This window comes from Saccostrea cucullata, unplaced genomic scaffold (assembly GCF_032062105.1).
Source record: "Saccostrea cucullata isolate Sc308-1 unplaced genomic scaffold, CSIRO_AGI_Scuc_v1 ctg1143, whole genome shotgun sequence".
Classification (NCBI taxonomy): domain Eukaryota; kingdom Metazoa; phylum Mollusca; class Bivalvia; order Ostreida; family Ostreidae; genus Saccostrea; species Saccostrea cuccullata.
In genome coordinates, this window is record NW_026931334.1 from 362,217 (window position 1) to 381,817 (window position 19,601).

Consider the following 19,601-nt stretch of genomic DNA (forward strand, 5'->3'; position numbering starts at 1 on the left):
TAAATAAAACTAGTACAGTTACTAGTAATATGAATTTAGCCTAACCTAACATTACACATTATGTACTTCAGTCACTCAGATACTGAACTAGTACACACCTTAAATTACTCTGGACAAAACTGGTGACCTTTCTCCAGGACACAAAGAAAACGAGAGAGCAAACGATATTCAGCATCTGAGTATTTATAGGATTAACAAAACCCGCAATAATTCATAACCAAGCATAACTAATAATTCCATCTCGTAAATAATAATCAGCCAATCAAATGTAATCATCGTCCCGTAACGAAATCTCACTCTCGTACATCGTATGTGAAATTATTACAATACGTAAATAAATTAAATAAATTCATAAAACATAAAGCTACACTTTTAAAAGCTCATTTACTGTTTAACATTTAATTTAAAAGAATTTACAATCAAATCTTCCGCCGAAATAACTCCAGTAAAAGTAGATCACCGTGAAGCATCAAATACAGAAGTAAACAAAGTATGGCGGCGGCAGAAGTTTCAGTAAAACATGTGTACTCGAAGACCATAAAACATCGATCACACAAGAAATAAGGTAACTTTAAGATAATCCTAAATTATAGCGCAGCTTTATAATTACGTATGTACAATTAAGCCAACAAAAAGCGTGTAATTAAATAGCAAGATGATGTCTGACATTCAACAGATCGAAACACAAGAAAAATAACATAGATCTTCACTACACTTAAGCAGTTGTCAACCAACATTTAAGACATAACTCTCGCTGAACATTTCAACATTCCATACAAGAATTGATGAATGAATTTAAAGTATGCATGAAAGTGCTTTAGAAAAATACCAAGATAAAAAAAAATGAGATTCAAGAAAAATGGAGGAGGGATCGTTACATTTTGCCCCTCTCTAAGAGTCCAAGTCCCTTTGGACTCAAAATACAAACAATAGAATTCACATACAACAATTAATTAATGACATATTACTACTTTATACACTCGATACACATATACTTAACTTCCATGAACAGTACAGCTAATCAATACACACAAGGGAGACTACTCCAAATAAATGCTGTACTTCACAAAGATTACCTCATAAAATGTGTATCAACTTCTCAAAAATTCACATCTCTAGTAATGAAAAAAAATCATAGAATTTTTTTTTTTTTTTTTTTTTTTTTTTTTTTTTTTTACAAAATATGGAACTACAATGCCAACCTTCATGCATATCACAAATCAATATGATAGAAACTTTATACATAAACACAAAATGCTAAATCAAAACTTGGAATTCATCATAATTTCACGAAGACAGATGAGCAGAGCATAGTATACAGTGTGATAAGGTAAGTAAGTTAAAATGCACATGAATGATAATAATTCAATTAATATTTAATAACTGCCATTTAAAGAATGAATTTATCTTTCAAAAACAATGGATACACAAAATATTAGCAGCCTCTCAAATTCATTATAGATACTTGCACATAAAAATACAGTGTTCTGATAATGCTAATAATTTAGACATAAGTATAACAAGTAATGTATAATCTTTCTTAATTTTCATTCACAGGATCACAGAAAAGAGAAATGGACACTAAGCTCTTGGTAAGCAAAAATATCAAGTAATATTACAGAAATGAATCTCATTATCGTCAGACTTAATGCTTGAAATATCAATTTTAAAAATATTACACATAAAGTCCACAAATCATTCAATTCCTAACCCAATTTACAACATACATTAAATGAATATTTTCCTAACTTACATTACTTATACACGTACTTATACTTACTGCTCAAATATACAATGAAATATCTAATGTCTCTTATTATAATAAGGTCGTCGGGCTCTGAAGTGATCTGGCCGTAAAATATCATCCAATGGAGACTGGTGCTCAGTAGCTCTGCGTGCGGGCTTTGGAAGGATCCTCCTTGGTACCGTCACAACAGACTGCAACTTCTTGGGTTGTTTCTTGGGTGAAATTCTGTGGGGGACAGGGGTTGTAACACTTACTCTCGCCGGGGCCATCATGAACGAACTTCACATCTGAAACAGGACCAGCTCCGGAATCCAGCCTCTCCTCAAGATTTTCCTGAGTTTCTATAGTCTCAGTTCTCTTTCTGCATTTAATACAAGGTCCACATTTCAGGCTTTCTAAACTGTCACCTTCTGAGCAGTTACAGTCAGCTGGGTTAGGACATCTTGATAGACCGTCAGCATTACCATGCTGTGTTCCAGGCCTGTACTCAATTTCAAAATTGTAGGCTGACAATATTTCAATCCAGCGAGCCACTTTTCCTTTAGGTTCTTTCAGTTTATATAGCCATACTAATGCTTGGTGATCAGTCCTAAGTACAAATCTTTGTCCTAAAAGACATTGTCTGAAGTATTCAACAAAGTAACGAACAGCTAGGAGCTCTTTATCAGTTACACAATAGTTCCTTTCAGCACGGTTTAGGGTTCGACTCCCATAGGCTAACACTTTTTCACGTCCCTCCTGTACTTGGCTCAATACAGCACCAATGCCTACATCACAGGTGTCTGTGTCGAGAATAAAATGGCCTTGGTTTGGGTCAGGATATCCCATTATATCTGGCCCAGTAAGAATCTTCTTTAGTTGCAGAAATGCTTTTTCGCATAAGTCTGTCAAGCGAAAAGAATGGTTCTTTTGTGTAAGTTAGTAAGAGGTTTAGCTATCACCGAAAACCCTTTTAAAAATCTCCTGTAGTAAGAGGCAGTTCCAAGGAATTGTCATACTTCAGTAACATTATTTGGTCTGCTCCAGTTCAAAATCTTCTCTACATTCTGCTTATCTGGTAAGACTCCATCTTTAGTGACTTTATGTCCAAGGAAAATAACTTCATCTTGAAAAAGGCTACATTTCTCAGGTTTCAATTTTAAACCTGCATTTGCTATTCTCTGAACCACTTGGCTAAGTCTGGACATGTGTTCATCAAAATTTCTGCTAAATATCACTATATCGTGCAAATAAATAAGACAAATGTCCCACTGGAGGCCATTTAACGCCATTTCCATAAGTCTCTGGAATGTACCTGGTGCATTGGTCAATCCAAAAGGCATGGTTTTATACTCAAAATGACCACATTTTGTTACAAATGCTGTTTTTGGTATGTCTTCAGCCTTAACTCTGACTTGATGATATCCTGCTGTCAAATCCAGAGTGGAAAACATTGAAGCTCCTGCAACGGAATCTAGACAGTCTTGAATTCGTGGTAGTGGGAATGCATCCTTAATTGTTAAATTATTTACTGCTCGATAATCCACACAGACTTATTTTTCCATTCTTCTTGCTAGCTAAGACTAGTGGAGAGGACCAAGGTGATGTAGAAGGTTGTATTATGCCCCTCTCTCGAAGGTTCAGAATGGCATCTCTCTCCTCATTGGCTAGTGCTATTGGAACTCTACGAGGTGGCTGTTTTACAGGTTTACTCTCACCAGTATTAATCTCATGTTCAACTAAATTGGTTTGTCCTAGGTCCCATTCATCTTTTGAGAATGGATCCTGATGGTCGTGCAAGAATTTTCGAAAAGCTTCTTTTTCTGACATATTTAAGGACTGGGAAGAGCCATCATAAAGCTCACGTAAATGATCTGGAACCTCACATGCCTCTCCAGGCGAGAGTTCAGTAGATCGACAAAGGCTTCTTAGGTCACTATAAACTGGTTCGATTACATCTACTATTCCCCCATATCCTTCAACAGTACCCACTACTGTGTCGGATAAAGCGTTTTTCCTTCATCAAAAGGGTTCATAACTCTCAGGGGTACACTCAGTTTCCCTCTGATGTTAAGAACTGCTGGGTCTAACAGTAAGGAGGTCTTCTCCATAAGATCTCCACTTGGCACAAACATAAGGTCCTCTTCAACATCAACCTCACATTCACGCTGAATAAAAGCCGGTATTATTACTTCTGTATTCCCAGGTATATCACATCTCTCCACACAACGGAGGGTAATATCTTTATGCACACCACGTTGTATGCATGGAATATCATGACCTTTGAGCCTTATCAGTCCTTTACTTAGGAGAATATCTGCTTGACCAATATCACTATTCTGCAGGATGTCCACTCCAAGTAACACTTCATCTTGGATATCAGCTACCAAAAGATCTTTCTTGAGGGCCAAGGAACCAAGTTGCAATTCGAACACTCCTTTCCCATAAACATGAATGGTACTTCCGTCAGCTCCTCGTAAATGCGACTTTCCTTGAAGTCTGGGTCTGTTCACCTCTTTCAGTTGTTCATACACTTTGTATGAAAGTATAGTATTGGATGCACCAGTATCTGTTGTAATGTGGACATCTAAACCATTTACATTTCCCTCTATGTACACACCATCTGCGTCTGGTATTCGCTTAGAAATAAAACAAAAATCTTCTGATTCATCAAAATTATCTGGTTGTCGGTCTGTTGGTGGGTCTAAACTGTTCGTCTGTCTGTCTGTCAGTTTCTTCTGTAGCCGGTCCTTGACCCACAGGAACGGCTAATGCCTGTTTAAAGGTGTCTTTGAGACTTGCAGGTCATTAATTCTCTTTGGGCAGTCCCTTATGAAATGACCTTCACCTTTGCAGTAAAAACAGCTACGTTTCTGTTGTCTGTCCAGAGGAGCCGTTTGACCCGAAGACATGTCTGGTTGAGGTGTACCAATAATTGGCCTACTTGGCTGTGTCCCAGTGTTACTCTGCTTAGTCAGGTTGCTGAGAACTTTTGCCATCTCATCGATTTGTTTCTGCAAGGTTTCGATAGTGCCACCTGACCCTTGTTTGTTTCCTTGGCTGTACTTTATATTTCTGACACTTTTCTTTTTCAACGACTTGGCCTTAATGACTGTCTTAGGCGTGGTTTCTGATTCAGAATCACTGTACAGCGACTTCACCTCTCTGATATGTTTCTTAGTTGAAGGCCGACCTGCTTCTTCATAATTTATAACCTGTCGTACAGCTTCATGTATATCTGAGGGGTCCTTGACGTATTCCACATGAAACTGGGCTTCTCTATCAGCCAGACCATCTAAAAATTTCCTGAGCAAGTCTTCCTCTCTAGTCTTTGAGTCTCGCTCCGGGTGGGCTTTGACATACAGGCGCTTTAGATCAGCAGCAAAGTCCTCGACTCGCTCACCAGGCTTTTGAACTCTGTTATTAAATTTCGACAGATATGTTCGACTAGTCTCGATGGCACGGAAACGATTGGTCAGTTCCTTTGTAAGTCTCTTATAACTGCTTCTCGACTCTTTCGATAATTGGCCATACACAAAGTCAGCTGCATCTTCATGTAGTCTGGGCAGTAATTGGTCCACTTTGTCATCTGTTGTCCAGTGGTATCTGTCTGCCACTTCCTCAAAACGACAAAACCAGACAGACCAGTCTTCTTTCCCTGTGTATGGAGGAATCTTTACATTGTGATGCTTGGCCTTTTTCCGGTACACAAAGTCAGACTCTTGCGATGTTTCTCTGTCGCTACTCAAACACTCATGAGATGCACTACATGTATCTGATTGTCTGTTGTCAGGGTTGGTCCTTTGGTGGTCTTGTTCAGAGAGCTGTTTAATTTTCTCTTGTAAATGCTCTACCATCTCCGTGAGCTGGATAAGTGCAGTTTGCTCGTTACTCGTACTGGATAAGGCTCTTGCACTTCTCATGGGAGCAGAGAGGGTCCGATTCTGCATCACAGGTACAGAACCTGTACACAAACTCACAGGTACAGAACCTGTACTTAGACCAACAGGCACAGAACCTGTACACAAACTTAGAGGTAAATGAGTTCTTGCGCAAATGTTGTGAGCTGATGTTGTAATTGTGGGGAATGAGGTAAACATATGGGCACTCTGGTTTTGATGACAATAAACAGGACCTTGAAAACTCACAATACAAGGAACTGCATAAGAGTTTACAGGTAAGGTGGTGAGATAATTTGTACCTGTACATGAACTCAAAGAAGTGCTGTGTGTATGAGAGTTCACAGGTAACCCAGATACTGGACTTGCTGTCTGTGTAATGGAGGGGCTCATGTGAGTACCTGTACTGGAGACTGCAGGTATATACATACTAGGGACAGCTGTCGGCTCTCTAGGAAAACCTGTACATAAATTCTCAGCAAATTTTGAGCAAACAGGTACAAAAGGCATCTGAGTTGTGGGACCACAGGTGTGAAGATGGCTCATTTTAGGCGTAACTACACTGTGTGCTGTCTGTGGCTGCTCTGTAGTAGAACTCACAGTTACAGAAACTGTATCTGAGTTTCGAATAAAAGGTGTAGATTCTCCGTCTCTCACAACGTCTGCCTGAGAACTCACAAGCATTAAACTTGTATCTGAGTCATGTAAATTTGCTAACTGAGAGGCTTCTTTATTTGAATGAACAAATGGCTTAGTTCTGTGCATGTCAGCTCCTTCACACGGAAATTCACATTCGCTTTCATTTTCTCTTACAGTATCTACGGAGGAGCCTGAAACTCGTGAGGGAGATCTGGATTCTTGAAGACCACGACGCCTCCGTCGACTTTTACGACCTGCCATTGTGATTTATTTTTATTTGATGTTTGCTTAATAAAATTTTTTTGTTTCTCAAACACAGACAAAGCGTTGTTATGATTCGATCACAGGACCCGTAAACTTAAACGGATCATTCGATCAAAGGACCCGTAAACTTAAACGGATCCCGCCGTGGATGCCAAAATTGTAACGCTTCGGAACGCCTGCCTTGTGTTGAGAACAAAAACTCCGATGTAAAGTTTTATAATTTTATTCAGTAATACATGAACAGCGAAAATAAATAACAGTGTTTGAAAATCACAAGTCTCAACCCTTGGGACAAAAGACAAAATCAGTACAACTACTGATATAACTGGGCAACTGGCACTATTTCCAGTAATTTATGATTTAAGTATAAATTCCCCCGACCAAAATAAAACGAAAAGGCTCTCAATAAATGACTTATAATTAATTTACCAATAAATATTCCCGCTACTAGTTCAACTACTAGCACGCAGCAGAAATATTTCCTAACTCCTAAACTGGGCTAAAGAAAATAAAATAACTAGTTCACAACTAGTAATTATAAATAAAACTAGTACAATTACTAGTAATATGAATTTAGCCTAACCTAACATTACACATTATGTACTTCAGTCACTCAGATACTGAACTAGTACACACCTTAAATTACTCTGGACAAAACTGGTGACCTTTCTCCAGGAAAACGAGAGAGCAAACGATATTCAGCATCTGAGTATTTATAGAATTAACAAAACCCGCAATAATTCATAACCAATCATAACTAATAATTCCATCCCGTAAATAATAATCAGCGAATCAAATGTAATCATCGTCCCGTAACGAAATCTCACTCTCGTACATCGTATGTGAAATTATTACAATACGTAAATAAATTAAATAAATTCATAAAACATAAAGTTACACTTTTAAAAGCTCATTTACTGTTTAATTTAAAAGAATTTACAATCAAATCTTCCGCCGAAATAACTCCAGTAAAAATAGATCACCGTGAAGCATCACGGGAAATACAGAAGTAAACAAAGTATGGCGGCGGCAGAAGTTTCAGTAAAACATGTGTACTCGAAGACCATAAAACATCGATCACACAAGAAATAAGGTAACTTTAAGATAATCCTAAATTATAGCGCAGCTTTATAATTACGTATGTACAATTAAGCCAACAAAAAGCGTGTAATTAAATAGCAAGATGATGTCTGACATTCAACAGATCGAAACACAAGAAAAATAACATAGATCTTCACTACACTTAAGCAGTTGTCAACCAACATTTAAGACATAACTCTCGCTGGACATTTCAACATTCCATACAAGAATTGATGAATGAATTTAAAGTATGCATAAAAGTGCTTTAGAAAAATACCAAGATAAAAAAAATGAGATTCAAGAAAAATGGAGGAGGGATCGTTACACACCAATTGTAACTCTACACGATCTGTTGTGGAATCACCAATATTTACATTTCTTACAACAATAAATAATGAATTCTCGCTAGAATAAATAGATTTCCAAGAAAATTCGGACTGCCCAGTTTTCACCTGTATTTTAGTACAATTTTTTAAAATCACCTATGTTATGGATCCCTGTTAAGTTATATGAATTTTGTAAATGTTACCCAGTTGGGGTACAACATAATGGCATGCCTTTCACTCTTTATAATGTTAAGTAGGCATTTTTTCTCTATGGAACATTTAGATATTATCATGCGTTTTTCAAGATTTTTTCATTTTGCTTAGTATACATGATAGATTAGTGAAATAATTTAATTTTCGAGCAAAACAACCTAAAAGTTCTACTTGTAGTGTTTAAAACTAAATGCAAAGCTGTAATCCATTGTCTTCAAGAATGACGTGGTATAAAACGAAAGTGAAAGTACGTAAAAATTTCTTTTAAAGACCTTAAGCCTTGGAAGCCGTTGTTATTTCATAAATAATTTGAATAGGTGATATAAGATTTTCAAATAAGTGATTATAACCTATTCAAAATGATAAGGTGATTTCACCTGTTCGAATAGGTGATATCACTTATTCAAATAAGTGTTATCACCTTTTCGAATAAGTGATATCACCTGGCGTTTCAATCGAATATCACTTATTCGAATGGGTGATATCACTTATTTGAATAAGTGATATCACCTATTCAAATATGTGATATCACCCATTCAAAATCTGAATAGGTGATATCACTTATTCGAATTGGTGATATCAACTTTTCGAATAGGTGATATTATTTTTTGGCAGTAAATACCAAAATTTCGCCTCATAACTTTATATCTCTGGAACTTTTCTTTCGGTCTCTTGAAATTCGAGAGATCGAGTCACATATACTTGCTTTAAAGTATTCACTTTATAAATAATTATTTTCTGTGGCTTTGTTTATTTTACTGACTTTATTTCAGGCAACAAGTGTAGCGGGATAATGGTTCTTTTTTTGTCTGTGTGTGCATTACTGTTGTGCAAAACTTCAGGTTAGAGACTGATTTATGAATTATTTTTTATCCAATCTTTAGGCACTGTTAGGTTAGAGATTTGATCTCTGATCACTGTTTGTAAACATAAGGGACCAAGATTTCCTTGAATCATTACGTGTTCATTCTGTCCATTTTTAGTCTGATGCATCAGATGTTTCTTTATTTTGACCTATAATTCTTAAATGAGTGATAAGAATTTTTAAAATAATTCCAATGTTGACCAAACTTGCATTGTTGACCAAACTTGTGTAGCCATAGGTGTTATATCAGAAGATCCAACTGCCAGCTTTAAGATGATCATGTGACCTTTGCATCACTAAACAGGTGAAGATCACAAAAGGGTTTTATGCAGCTCTATTTTTGAGTAATTATTCAGGTAAATTATCATTATGTGAGACTTGTAATTATGATTAAATTTCCTTCTCAAGAACAACAAAGCCAAGATTAGTCATATTTATATGAAAGCATTCTCAGATAATGTAGATTCAAGTTTGTTCAAATCATCATCCTCGGGTTAATTTTTCCTTTAAAGGCCAGTCATCCTTGGAAATAGTTGGAGCAGTTCAAATAACTGGTGGTAGTGGTTTACAGATAAATGCAATAGAAGGAGGAAATTTGACCTTGGCCTGTAAAAGTGACCTTTCAACCTTGACATTGGAATATGCCTCAGTTGTCTACAATAACACAGAAAATGACAATGGTACCTATACTGTAACACTGATTAAAAATGCCACCAAGAGCGATGATGACCAAGTACTGAAATGTAGAGCTAGGAATGCAACAGGACAGGAACTGGAGAAAATAGCCATTGTCCGTCTGGCATGTAAGATCTTCACTTAAATGTATTTACATTTGCAAATGTTTTCCCTTATATAACACTATTTGAACAAGGCGTTTTTACATCTCCGTAAAACACGTTCGTCATGTGACCATAAATTGATTGTTTAGTCATAAGCGATCTACGTAATTTGATAGTGACGTCATAAGCGATCGACGTTATCAACACATTCAATTTATACAGTTGAGTTTTGGAAAAAAAAACTTTATGGGATTCTAAACTTTACTTAAGTACCTTACTATTTGTAATAAATCAGTCACAAATGTAAATATAAGTAATAAGGTATCATTTTTTGAGTTTTATTGGGATGTAAAACGGGATGGCACATGATCAAATCATCCATAAAGCCGATTTGATCACGTGACCAACCCGTTTTACATCCCAATAAAACTCAAAAAATGATACCTTATTTCTTAATTTAAAAAAATGGAAAACACCATGATGGTTTAGTATATAAATCATGAAATGATTTTGTAGATATTGATGAAAACTTCAAGAAATTTCGTATTGTTTTTACTGAAACAGATGCAAAGAATTTTTTAAAGGATGCATAACAGGATGATTTTATACAGAGATAAATAATTTATTAGGTAAGATGTTTGTAAGATATTGCAAATTACAGAACTAATTTGGAATTTTTGCAGTCATATATGTTTTTTTCAGCTGATGCGACTGATGTTGACGTAACTTTAGATGGAGTAGGGACCGTGGAAGAAAATGATGTTGTCAATGTCTCGTGTACTTTGACACGCACGCGTTATCAACCCACAACATTTATAATATTGTCCGTTAACCCTGTTCATCCAGACATCAACAATGTATCCCTGTATACAACGACAACTGTGTACGACAATGTGACGGAGACTTATACTTACACTCTGTTAGCCCCGCCCGTCATGGTGGACAGATCAATGAATGGCCAGTCAATAACTTGTTATGTTTTAGTGAATTCTTCTATGTTTTACCAAGCAAAGAGATTTACTGTCTTCTGTAAGTTTACTACTGCTATTGAGTTAGTTCATACGAAAAAATTATACAGAAAATTACCTGAAATTTATTAACTTTGCAGATGGACCGTATGATGATCATGTAACATTTTCTGGCCGAGAAACAGGGGTGGAGGGATATGGGACGGCCTGGGTCTGTTACGGAGGATTTACAAACCCAGCAGTGTCCATCACATGGTACAATGGTTCCACAGAGTTCAGCCCTGATACACCACTTATTGTAGATAAATATGTAAGACTTGATACACCACCTATTGTAGATAAATATGTAAGACTTGATACACCACCTAATGTAGATAAATATTTAAAACTTGATACACCACTTATTGTAGATAAATGATACACCACCTACTGTAGATAAATATGTAAGGCTTGATACACCACCTATTGTAGATAAATATGTAAGGGTTTATACACCACTTATTGTAGATAAATATGTACTAAGGGTTTATACACCACTTGTTGTAGATTAATATGTAAGGCCTAATAAATATGTAAGGTTTGATACACCGCCTATTGTAGATAAGTATGTAAGGGTTTATACACCAACTATTGTAGATAAATATGTAAGGCCTAATACACCACCTATTGCAGATAAATATGTAAGGCTTGATACACCACCTATTGATGATAAATTCGTAAAAGCCCCGATACACCACATAGTGAAGTATTGTAGATATTTAAATGAGGTTTGATGCACCACCTCTTGCAGATATCGATGTAAGGCTTAATATACCACCTAATGCAGATAAATAAGTGAGACTAGATGGTTTTACCCAGCCTTGATACACCATGTATTGTAGATAAATATTTAAGGCTTGATGCACCACCTAATGTAGATAAATATATAAAACCTATTGGCGTCGGAAGCAAATTGAAAGTGGGGGGGGGGGGGGGGGCAAGTGTAAAAAAAAAAAATTGTACCTTCAAAAAAACCTGACAAGCAAAAAAAAAAAAAGGAAAATGTCCATTTCCCAAACACGAAAATCCTATTTCGTGGAGGGGGGGGGAGGGGGGGGGTTCGAACTTCGGTACCAAAAATTTTTTTTCCAAACACCACCACTTCCCCCATTTTTAACCTATACTAAGACGTACCTGTAGAAAGTGGGGGGCTAAACCTACGAAGTTATGTTCAATGTCTATACTAAGTATATATTTGGGAAAAAAAGTGGGGGGGGGGGGGGGCTTAGCCCCCCTAGCCCCCTAGCCCCCCCCGGTTCCGACGCCTATGAAACCTGATACACCACCTATTGTAGAAAAATACGTAAGGCTTGATATACACCACCTATTGTAGATAAATATGTAAATCTTGATACACCATCTATTGTAGAAAAATACGTAAGGATTGATACATCGGCCTATTGTAGATAATTATTTAAGGCTTGATACACTGCCTATTGTATATAAATATGTAAGAAAAGAAGATTATGCCCAGCCCTCATATAGCACCTAATATGTAATGCTAGAAGTTTATACCAATAAGCCGTAAATACACAGTCATTTTAATCTGTGTGTGGCAGCAGCAATGCCCGGTCGGCAGGGGATGCTCACTCCTACATGGCACTTGTCCCCCCTCTGATGATTTGGAGGTCCGTGTTTGCTCTGCTCCTACTTTGTATTGTTTTATGGACTTTGATATTGAATACTGTTCGTTATCTCCATATCCTTCATTCTTTAATTTTGCATATTAGGATATATAAACCTGAAGTACCTGTCACTAAATTCAGTTGGTTAAAATATTGTGAAAATTGGATGTGTAAATTGGATTCTCCTCTAATGCAACCAATATCTGAGGAATCAAATGTGTCTGTATGGAAGATACGAGTTTAACTGTAAGATGGAATTAAACCATCAACATTTTGTACATTGATCAAAAGCAAGACTTGTAGAACATATTCTGAAATGAATATGCCTATTACAAAGTTCATTAATTAAGAAAACAATCATGATCATGTTACTTTCATTGATTTTAGAGTAATTATTACTATACACGACAAGAATGGAAAGTCAAGTATCACCGAGATTACACGGGGAATAATATCAGTTGTGTTGTCAGAGGATCTGGAAATAGAACGGTGACCAAAACAAAGCAGTTTGGGGACATTCTTTGTAAGTGGATACAAGTATTTTTAGTACCCTAGTCAATAGGTGTTCTCTCTTTCTCTTTTTCTTCTGTTTTTTTTCTCTATTTGTCTTTCCCCCTTTCTTTAACTTTGAGATACAATAAATACAGTGAGTGCAAATTTATCACTGTGTTAGTGCTGTCTCAAAAAAAGCCAATTTTAATCTTTATTACTCATTATATCTGACAGATGACCCAGATTTAGTTGTTGGAGGGAGCTCTGTTGTAGAGGAGGGAGACACCTTAAATTTGACCTGTGAGGTTGTGGCAGCCAATCCAATGACAATTGCCTCATGGAGTGGGAGAGGTGAATACACATCATTCAATCATTCATCTCTTACAATCACTAATTTAAAAATCAGGTTTATCAAGAAAAGACCAGAACAATGATACAGTAACAAAAAATAATTAAAAAATTTGACCTTGAGAATGTGAAGGAATTTTTTTTTTACTTTTTTGGTTCTTGGCAGAAATTTCTGCTTCATATTACTTTATAAGTTAGCACACAATTTGTCAACATAAGTCTTTTCTCATAATGTTTATAAAATGATCTTGCAAACAAACATTGTACAATGTTTAACTAGTGCTTTAATATTTTGTATTCCAGTATCTACTTGTTTTCTTTCAGTGGGCCAGTCCTTGGTGATATCTGATATGCCTTTATTTACTTGTTTTCTTTCAGTGGGTCAGTCCTTGGTGATATCTGATATGCCTTTATCTACTTGTTTTCTTTCAGTGGGCCAATCCTTGGTGATCTCTGACATCAAGAGATATCAGAATGGAAACACTTTTTTTTGTACTGCCCAGAACTCTGTTGGCACATCCTTGCTGAGTGTCACAATCACAGTTCAGTGTCAGTTTTCTTTTGCTGAAAACAAAAACATGCATTTAAAAATTTATTGAAATCTAAAATTAACTTTCAATCTCACCAGAAAATAAGTCACATTTTTATTTACACTAGTTAATTTCCCACAACTTAATTTTTTAATTCATTGTGAAAATTGCGTAAATCATGAAATGAAATTCTATGCACAATATCATGTATTTCTGAGTACTAGGAGCCCTACAAAAGATGGAATTTAATTATTTTTTCTTTATTCAATTTTACAGATGGACCGGAGCTAAGTGTTCCCTCTAAATTATCGTACAAGGAGGGAACAAATGCCACAATCTACGGCTCTGTGTCAGCGAACCCTCCCGCCAAACTGGCCTGGAGAAGGGCAGGGAACAGCACGGTTCTCTCCACTGACGGCGATCTACTTCTGGAGAACGTCTCGAGGGACCAAGCCGGGATGTATGTGCTGGAGGCTACCAGTGTAAAACAAAGGGGAAATAACTCTTCACTGGAAATCACCAGAAATGCCTCTACAATATTAGAGGTCATGTGTAAGTTCAAGTCACTAAAACAATGCTAATCAAGACATTGATAACTAGAATAATATTATGATATTATTCATGGAATGCTTCATGATAGTTTTTCAACTGACTGAAAAGAGATGAGTTAAACATGTTCAGTAGTGTCTGGTCAATTCGAACCCTACTGCAGACCATAGCACCATCACCTATCCCTTGACTTCCGTGGATGTCGTTGGGGCACCTTCGAAGACTCATCCACCACTGTCATCCATAATTCTCTGATTTCTGTCGCTCTCTGGGATTCTGCAAGGCTCAGTCCAGTCCACTAAAGAATGTTATCTTCCCACCTCTTCCTTTGTCTTCCCCGTCTTCGTCCTCCTTTAACTGTCCCTTGCAGGATTGTCTTTGCAAGGCCAATTGAGCTTGAAACGTAGGCATACCACCTTAGTTTCCGCTTCTTAACGACAGTTAGAAAATCGTCGTGAGGTCCTATATAGCTTCTGTGACTGTCCAGCGGACCCTTCATTGGTCACATGATCAGTGTAATGGATGCCTAGTATTTTCCAATAGCAGCTCACAATCCTCTTCTCTAGCTCTGCAGTGAGAGTCCAGTTTTCACAGGCATTTAGGAAGATCGACATAGCAAGTGAGCGCATTAGCTGGATCTTCTAGCACAGAGTGATATTTCTGTCTCTCCGATGGTTTGTAATTTCGCTAATGCTGCACATGTTTGTGCAATCCTTGCTAAAACTTCTGTTTGGAGCCTTCGTCTGATATGATGGATTTAAATGTCTTCATTAATTCCAGATATGTTCCGCTTACCATGACTTTCGAGGTGATGCCTTGAGTGTAACGTTCGTCATCTTTGTTTTTTTCTGCACTATATCTAGATCTCAATACCATATGCAGAAGCTACTTGGTCAAGGCGATTCACTAAGTTGGTTAGCTCAGCCTCTTTCCCTGCAAGGCCATCAATGTCAACAGCGAATCGCAGATTTGTGGCGGTTCTTCTTCCGATGGAGACTGTGCCTTTGTGATCATCTAGCGCATTTTCCATGATCCTTTCAAGGAAATTGTTAAAGAGGATAGGAGAAAGCAGACAGTGTTGGCGTACTTCTACTGTTTTGCAGAACCAGTCACCAATGCTATTATTCAAGAGAAGTGCACCAGTGACCTTGTTGTATAACTCATCGATCAATCAAACAAGGTTAGCATTGATGTTGTATTTCCTCATGATGGTCCATAAGGTAGCATTCCACACTCTATCGAAGGCTTTTTTGAAATCGATGGTACACATGATAAAGGTCTTGCCGCTGTTGCAGGTACCTCTCGCAGATTATTCGTAGACTGAATATCTGTTCGGTGGAACTTCTTCCTGTTCTGAAGCCTGCTTGTTTTTCAGCAATGATTGTCTGTGCAATAGATTTCGGGTCTATTTACTAAGATCTTCAGCATCACCTTGCATGGGTGGCTTATTAAACTGATGGTCCGGAAGTTGTTACACAGCTGTAGGTTTCCTTTCTATGGTAAGGTGATAATCAGAGATTGGGTGGAGTTGGCCATACTAGTATTCCAGTGCTCCAGATGTTGTTGCAGATGGTTGTAAGAGCTGTGATCATTGCTTCTCCTCCAGCATTAACCAGTTCTGAAGGTATGTTGTCGATACATGTACCTGCTGATTTCTCTTGTTTTCTAGCATTGATTGCCGCCTCGACTTCTTCCCGTAAAATCGTAAGTGAGTCCTCCTCTGTATCTGCCAGTGGGCAGTTTAATACTGCTCGGTCTCCCTTGCTCAGAGCAGTATTCTGTCCATCAAGTAGTATCTAATATATCCTTCTCCTCAGTTAGGCATTTTGTTTTGGATGCTCGTTGGTTTTATTTTTTTTTCTCAATGGTGAGGCCTTTTACCACTTGATACATCTTCTTAGTATTGTTTCTTTGAAGGTTTTCTTCGATTTCAGAACACTGTTTTTCAATCCATATATTTTTAACTTTATTCATCTGCTTTCTGACTTTGTTGTTTGCTTCTCTGTACATGTATTTATGAGTTCCTTCTGGGTTGTCTTCCTTATTTTTCAGCTCCCGTCTCCTGTCACATAGCTCCGAGATGTTGGCGTTAACCCATTGGTTTTGGGGCGCTGATGTTTCCCCAAAATCTCATTGGCTGTTTCAACTATTGCTTCGTTGAAGACATGACCACTGGTTCGAGGCCTAAGTTGTTTTCTTCCAGTGAATTCAGGGCTGCAAATTTTACTCCTATCATCGCCTGAAAATCATACTCTTATATGAAAATCCCCACTCTTGTAGTGGGATCTTTGAACTTATCCAGGTTAAATCGAAGTCTGGTAAACTTTGATTTCCTGATTTGTTTTAGATGGACTCTGAATGACATCATGACCAGACCTTGGTCGCATCCTATGTCCGCACCAGGAAGGTACGTGTGCTTGCCGTGTTTACCACTGCTCTAAAGTGCCTTTGGACCATAATGTAATCACTCTGATTTCGGTATTGGCCGCCTGGGCTTGTCCATGTCCAGTTCCTTTATGGTTTGTGAACTCCCAGTGTATTTGCCAGAACAAGTTTATAGCGGCAAACTCATGCAGTTGATGAACTCTTCCATTCGTTGTAGGGATAATTTCCTTCCAGATTGCTTGAGCATCTTTTCCAGCCTTAGCATTCCAGTCATCTTGTACCACTAAAATGTCTTTCATATGTGTTTCATCAATGATTTCGTGTAGTTGGTTGTAGAACTCATCCATTTCTTCGTCACTGTAATCATTTTTAGGGGCATATGATTGCACTACCGTGATGTTAAATGGTGCTGCATTCATGGGGATGGAGATTAGTCTACTGGAGACCGGGTGGCATCCCATGACTGTACTGATTGTGTCTTTATGTACCAGGAAACCCACTCCTTCTTTGTGTTTGTCATCCCGTCCGCTGTATTACAGATTGCGCCCGTCCATTGTTGTTGTATCACCTATGTGTTTCCATCGCGTCTCACATAAGCCCACAAGGTTCTAGTTATATCTATTCATCTCATAAACCAATTATTCTATCCTTCCCTCTTGTCCTAAGGTTCTTGCATTCAAAGTGCCAGGGACGATGTTTTCTCGAGCACGTAGCTTTGTTCCTGGGGCACCATTTGTGTACATACATCCGCTCTGGTGTGTGGTAGCGGAAGGCGCGGTCCTTGTTCCGAGACTTTATAAATTCAGTTATAGTTTTCTTCATCATGATGAGTCTTGGTCGATGTAACCTGGCGGCGCCCATCCCTCTCCAGGCCGCCAGCCACAGCCGAAGTTCCCCCATAACCTGGAGGGACGCATTGGCCCTGGACACATGGTCGTTGAGCTATTCTGGAAGCCCTTCCGCCCTAGCCGGTGACCGCTGTCGCAGCTCCTTCGCTCTCTCAGTTTTGCAGACCATAGCCTAAGGCCCCAAACCGTGTTTTTGTTTTCAAGTTAACACCATATATCAAATAAAAAAAAAACTTTAGAAATTGTTTTGTAAACACGTTTGACACCATTGAAGCCTTTGAGGCTTTTGAAATGCAAGGGTTACTATTAAGTGACCTCAGTGCTCACCGTACCTTTAGATCTAGTTTATTGAAAAAAAATTATAAAGGAAATTTGGACAGTAATTTTGCTTTAGACAACTATTGATTAATGTTTGATGGGTTTTTTTCCAGATGTGCCAGAGGTTCAGTCCATCTCTCTGGACGGGTTCACAGGTAACCCGTATAATGACAGCAGTCCTATTTCTGTGACAGGTGTAATAAGGGCGTGGCCCTCAGTGGACAGCTTAACATGGGGCATCAGAAATGATCGCTTCACAAACCAGTTTATCCCTTTAGGTCAGTCAGTGAACTTAATGTAATTGAATAAACGTTTTAAACATAATGTTTAAAACAAGACAATCATCTAGATTATCATATCACAATTAACATGTAATTTGCATCTTGAATATATTTTATTAAAATTTCTCAGAATTATACTATTGTTTACCAGACTCGAGATACATCACCAATCGTACTGTGAACTGCTCGTACGCCTACTATAACAAACAACTAAAAAAATGACAAGTTAAATTCTTTAGATTAATGGATTTTGAGTAGTGTAGATCTACAGCTGGCTAGTCAGAGAAAAAAGGACGGCTGACTGTGAGATAACAGAGGTACTTACTCTACAGAACCCGGACTGTACCGATACAGGGAATAAGTTCTCACTGTATGCCAAGAATGAACAGGGCAACTCTACCATCAAAACGTCACAGAACAATATCACAGTTTTATGTAAGTTACTCTAATATTAAAGACTGTTCTGTATATATTCATGTTCTGACTTTACAGTAAAGAGAATCTATATTGCAATAATTATGCCTACTTTTTTTCACCCAGATTCACAAAATAAATATTTCTAGATCAATGGATTTAATTTTTTTCTATTAGAATTTGCAGTGTTCAGACTGATTTGGTAATGCAAAAGAAACATATGACGTCATATGATTTTACAATTTCAATTATAATAAATCAAAACTGAATAAGTAGCTGTGCTCACCCTAATGGTCACAGTGTCAACATATCAAACATTTGCAATAATTCCCTTGGTTTTGATAGGTTCCCCTCGTCTTGCTGATGGTGACACAGCCAATCAGACCTATAGAGTCTGTGAAGGGTCACCAATCAACATGTCAGCCAAGTTTATATCGGTACCTGGACCGGATATATTATGGTACCGACTACCAAATACTACCAGATACCTACACCAGGACCGCTATAACAATAGTAACAGGGCTGTGTATTACACCACAACTTACAGCATACATGCCGTCTATAAGTACATGTTTGGCAGCTACGTTGTGGAAGCAGATAATTACAGAGGTCCAAGAGTCAGAGCTTACATTGAACTTCTGGAAGTCTTCAACTGTTTAGGTATATTATTGAACTAAATGATGATGAATGAACATGAACTTCTGGAAGACTTCAACTGTTCAGGTAAATTATTGAACTAACTGAGAAATCAAACCGTTCAGGTATAACATTGAGGACTCCAATCGAACAGGAATAATACTGAACATATTTAGGACTCAAACTGTTCAGTTACTGTTACTGTAAAAGTATAATATTTAGCGGTGTATTCTATTTAGCGATTTTGGCGGAAAGCAGAGTCCGCTTGATCACGTACATTCGCTAAATTTCTTGTATATCATAAATTTATCTCTAGCACATTCAGATAGTACTGAATTAATTCTTCTTTAACTTGATGAAAAAATTATTTCCCACCA

The 19,601-nt window shown here is 37.6% G+C and overlaps 2 protein-coding genes across 3 annotated transcripts in view; both read left to right on the forward strand.

Moving 5' to 3' along the window:
- The first annotated feature begins 10,514 nt into the window (after positions 1 to 10,514).
- LOC134232252 (uncharacterized) overlaps positions 10,515 to 19,601 on the forward strand; it is a 53,664-nt gene continuing 44,577 nt past the window's right edge. The window contains exons 1-5 of one of the 2 annotated variants that reach the window (XM_062714210.1): positions 10,515 to 10,820; positions 10,900 to 11,069; positions 12,811 to 12,946; positions 13,150 to 13,266; positions 13,696 to 13,812. In XM_062714210.1, coding sequence (XP_062570194.1) covers positions 10,727 to 10,820; positions 10,900 to 11,069; positions 12,811 to 12,946; positions 13,150 to 13,266; positions 13,696 to 13,812 — 634 coding nt within the window. In that variant the 5' untranslated portion in view covers positions 10,515 to 10,726. The remainder of the gene's footprint in view (positions 10,821 to 10,899; positions 11,070 to 12,810; positions 12,947 to 13,149; positions 13,267 to 13,695; positions 13,813 to 19,601) is intronic. The other variant, XM_062714211.1, reaches the window with a different exon arrangement.
- Positions 17,554 to 19,417, forward strand: LOC134232254 (uncharacterized). The gene is made up of 4 exons (XM_062714215.1): positions 17,554 to 17,698; positions 18,007 to 18,190; positions 18,446 to 18,609; positions 18,934 to 19,417. Exons 1-4 carry the CDS (start codon positions 17,554 to 17,556, stop codon positions 19,263 to 19,265), a joined length of 825 nt encoding a protein of 274 aa, XP_062570199.1. The 3' UTR covers positions 19,266 to 19,417.